This window comes from Uloborus diversus, chromosome 4 (assembly GCF_026930045.1).
Source record: "Uloborus diversus isolate 005 chromosome 4, Udiv.v.3.1, whole genome shotgun sequence".
Classification (NCBI taxonomy): Eukaryota; Metazoa; Arthropoda; class Arachnida; order Araneae; family Uloboridae; genus Uloborus; species Uloborus diversus.
The window spans coordinates 17274134-17278451 of record NC_072734.1 but is presented as its reverse complement, the minus strand read 5'-3'; the positions used below and the strand labels follow the sequence as shown (position 1 = coordinate 17278451).

General features: G+C 36.1%; 1 protein-coding gene across 1 annotated transcript; it reads left to right on the top strand.

Annotated features, from left to right (window-relative positions):
* Nucleotides 1–4318, top strand: LOC129221197 (protein fem-1 homolog C-like). Its single transcript, XM_054855649.1, has one exon. The coding sequence runs from the start codon at nucleotides 1–3 to the stop codon at nucleotides 1870–1872; it is 1872 nt and encodes a 623-aa protein (XP_054711624.1). The 3' UTR covers nucleotides 1873–4318.

Here is a 4318-nt window from a genome sequence, read left to right as displayed (position 1 = left end):
ATGGATTTAAAAACTTCTGTTTATAATGCTGCGGCAGATGGAGATTTAGACCAATTGAAAAAATACCTTGATGGAAAGACTAGTAGTGAAATTGAAGATATAATTTGTTCACTCACAAATGGAGCGACCCCACTCGTAATAGCATGCCGAAATGGTCATTTTGATGTCGCACATTATTTGATAATGGATTGTCATGCCGTTGTCGATCAAGTCGGAGCAGTGACATTCGACGGGGAAACAATTCAAGGGGCTCCTGCCCTTTGGTGCGCAGCAGCTGCTGGAAATCTAAAATTAGTGAAACTTTTAGTGTCTCAAGGCGCGAAAGTGAATTGCACAACAGAATCAAATTCGACTCCTTTGCGAGCAGCTTGCTTCGATGGACATTTCGATATTGTAACTTACCTCATTCAACACGGAGCAGACATCGAAATTGCAAATAAGCACGGTCATACGAGTCTCATGATAGCTTGCTATCAGTCCCATTACCTTATTGTCAAATATCTACTGGACTGTGGTGCCGATGTGAATAAAAGAACAGTAAAAGGCAGTACGGCACTGCACGACTGCGCAGAATCAGGCAGCCTGTTGATACTCAAGATGTTGATGAACCGCAACGCAAAGTTCGAAGCTGACCTTTGTGGTACCACACCTCTGTTGTCAGCAGCAATAAGCGGCAATGCTGTAGTCGTTGAGTATTTTATCCAGTATTTTAACTGCTCAAAACTGGATAAAATCAACGCATTAGAACTGCTGGGGGCTACAGATATTGACATGAGGAGGAACATGTTTGCAGGGCTCAAATGTTGGAGACGTGCGATGAACATGAGGTATGAAGATCCCAGATCTCTGCTGCTGAAGCCAGACTCGGAGACCCCGTTCAGCGAATACATCCAATCCACAGAAGTGAAGACGCTCGCTCAGCTGGAAGAGCTGAGGTCGGATCCGGACGAACTGAGAATACAAGCTCTGCTGGTCCGAGAAAGGATCCTAGGTCCGACTCATCCCCATACAGTCAATTTCCTGAGACTCCGAGGAGCCGTGTATGCGAATAGTGGAAGTTTTGAAAAGTGTATTAAATTGTGGACGTATGCATTAGACGTTCAACAGAGGTCGTCAGACCCTGTCAGTCCACTGACTCAAAGCATCCTCCTCTCGTTCGTGGAGCTATTTTCTTGCATGATGCCCAACGCTCAAGGTCGAGAAAGGTACATGCCTATTGTTCCGTTCTGTTACGTGCTGGATATTTTCGAGAGGAGTCTCCAAGTACTGGAAAAGGCGATGGACATTTCTCGCAGGCAGCAGGAATGCAGCGATGTGGGCGGCCACTTCCATCGTACCCTTTCCATCGTCATGCATATGGCGGAACTCCTGTGCCAACTACTTCCTGGACTTAGCGAAGTTGAAGTTTTGCGACTGAAGCAGGCTGTGTATCGATTTGTCCACTTGAATCCCAGGGGCAAAAATAACTGCACTCCTCTACACTTGGCATGCTCCAAGAGCCCATGCATGGCAGTCCGTCATACGGTGTGTCGTTTCCCTTCTCAAGCCGTGACGGAACTTCTCCTGGAAGTTGGGGAGTCTCCCAACTCTGTAGATTTTGATGGCAACACGGCACTACATTTGATTGCCTCCATAAAGCCCTGCCCCATGAATCTCTTCAAAACTCTCTTGAGTCGCGGCGCTCATCTCGATCTGAGCAATATACACAGGATGACGCCTCTCCATTTGATCCAAAATGCACCCATCTCTGATCTGTACCCATTGCAATACATAAACTTACAGTGTCTCTGTGCTCGGGCCGTTCGATCTTACAATGTACCGTACGAAGGAATGGTGCATGAAAGTCTGGAAAGGTTTTTAGACTTACATTGAATGGATGCTAATTTTTAAAATCTCAAATCAGTTTTTAAAATTTGGAAAGTAGCATTAGCCCTCTTCGACTGTTCGGGGGACTTGAAAAGTAACAGTTTGATCCTTGTGTAAAAAATTGTGTGTCTGTCTTCACAGAGCTGTTGATATTCATGTAGTATGTGATATTGTAGTTCTTCAGTCATTTCCTTGGTGGCAGTACTGAAATAAATCAAAGTATCTTGCTGATTTTTTTTTTTTTTTTTTTTGCAACATCCAAGAACCAAACAATTTTGCCGGTGCTTTCAGTCGTAGCATATTGCTTGTCAGTTCGTTGATTTTCCACTTAGCAAAAAAAAAAAGTTTCCCCCCGCCGGCATTTTTCACCTGTTTTTCTTAATTTTACATGTTATGAAACTTTTTATCTTTATTATTTACTCAGTATACGTATTTGGCAAATTGTTTTGCATTTTAATGGAACTTTTAAATGTTTTTAGTAAGCATTAAGCAAATTAGTACTGTGAAAATTGATGTTATTGATAGCTTGTTTTTTATTTATTTATTTAGGGGGGGGGGGGCGGGATTTTCGTTTGGAATGGTTTCCTTTCATTGAATGGTTAATTATTTTTCAATTTATTAAAGTTTTTAGGATAGTTTTGGTTAAAATATCTTTGACTTGAACTGACCAATCAGAGATAAATGAAACATTATATTGCTAAGTGCCTATAATGTTAAAGGACAAGATTACCTAACTATATGAATGTCAATTAGTTTCTTGATGCTATGTTACAATTTACAGAGACTGACGCAAATATTTATCACTTAGTGGACATTTACACTTCAAACTATGTTCAAGAATTTGTAGATAAGATTTTAAATTTTTGATTTCCAAGCTAAAAGAATCATCAGGCAGCTTTCTACTGTTCTTTTATTTTTCTGATTTTTATTTCAAAATTGCACACTTCTTGTAATGCGTAATATATTTCTGTGGGATTGTGTAATGGAACAGGTTGCTGTTCTTTTGAAAAGAGGGAGCTAATGCTTGCTTTTTTCTCTTGCAATATGATAATCCAACTGTTCTTGCAAATTTTCTTTTGTCTCAATTGTTGCTTAAAGTAAATGATGGTTAAAACTTTTTTAAATCTTTATTTTTTGTGAATGGGGAGATTTTTAAGTGAAACAGCAATTTTGAAGTTCCTGCTGTTTTGATGCTGTCATCTCTGTTTTGTATGAAACATAAAATACAATTGAGTGTATAAAATACAATTCAGATTTTTTTTTTTTTTTTCTTTTTTAATAAGTTAATAAAGGAGCTAGGAAGTGTTTCTCAATATATTTAGCACTTTTAAAAGTTCACTGAGCTCTTTATAAGTTCAAGAAGTTTGATCTCATTAAAATGCATTATTTGTTTTAATGTTAATAATATTTTGTACTTGTGTAAGTAATTGAATTAACTGTAAAGGCAAATTTTCTTTCTTTTTACCATTTACTTTTTTTGTTATGAAGAAAATCATATTTTTGCTCTTTAACAATGCAGTAAAAGTTTCTGTATCATTTATAAGAAACTTGCACTTTGCGGAAGCAAATTCAAGGATTTTATTTCCGGAACCATGTGCATGCACATAATGTGCATTTTCCTCAGCTCTCGTTATTAAAAGAAATCATGTTGTGCTCATCAGTTTTTTTTCGTGATTCCTAAATTCCATAATTCATTATATGTTATTACTGTACAGTTTTCTTTGAACTACTTGGCAGTCAAAAGAACTTGGAACCCCAAAATACACCCGAGGAATATTTTTTTCAAATTTATGCTTTTTTTTCCGTTAATTTTATGTTTTTCATTCATGTTAAGTATGTAGGTAATTACATGTTTCATGAATTATTTGTCGAACTTCAAACAAATGTGGAATATGATGCTATTGAATAGGAGTTATTTTTAGTAAATATTTTCAAATTCAATTATGTATTTCAAAACTTTTTCAGTTCTGTAAATTTTTTCAGAAGTTTGCTTATTATGGGAATCAGATTGATTATATATATGGCTTATTTCAAAAACGAAAAAATGTTTAGTAACAACTAGTTTGGCATTGTTTTACTTTTGGAGGTGAACCAAAGTTTTTCTTACAATGTAATGTAGATGTGTTTGATGAATTTCAAAAATTTAATGTATTTATACTTTCTTTATGTTTTACTATTTGTTAGTGCATATTTCTGCTTTTCATCTTTCTACAATCTGATGTCTGAATCTTGCAAAAAAATTGTTTGCTGATTAATATAAATTAGGTTTTATATTTTATTATAGTTGAATTTAGTTTTGACATGCTTTCATTATGTTTGTTGTTTATCTTTTTCAATTTTAAAATTTTAAGCCTTTTTTTACAATGGATAAGAGCGCTTTTGTAAAAGTCCCTATTTTAAATTTGTTTCAATGGCATTGGTTGTGAAATATCATATTCATTTCATATTTTTC

Bases quoted from the DNA above. Each gene is read 5' to 3' on its own strand.
- LOC129221197 (XM_054855649.1), top strand. From the start codon at position 1: ATGGATTTAAAAACTTCTGTTTATAATGCTGCGGCAGATGGAGATTTA.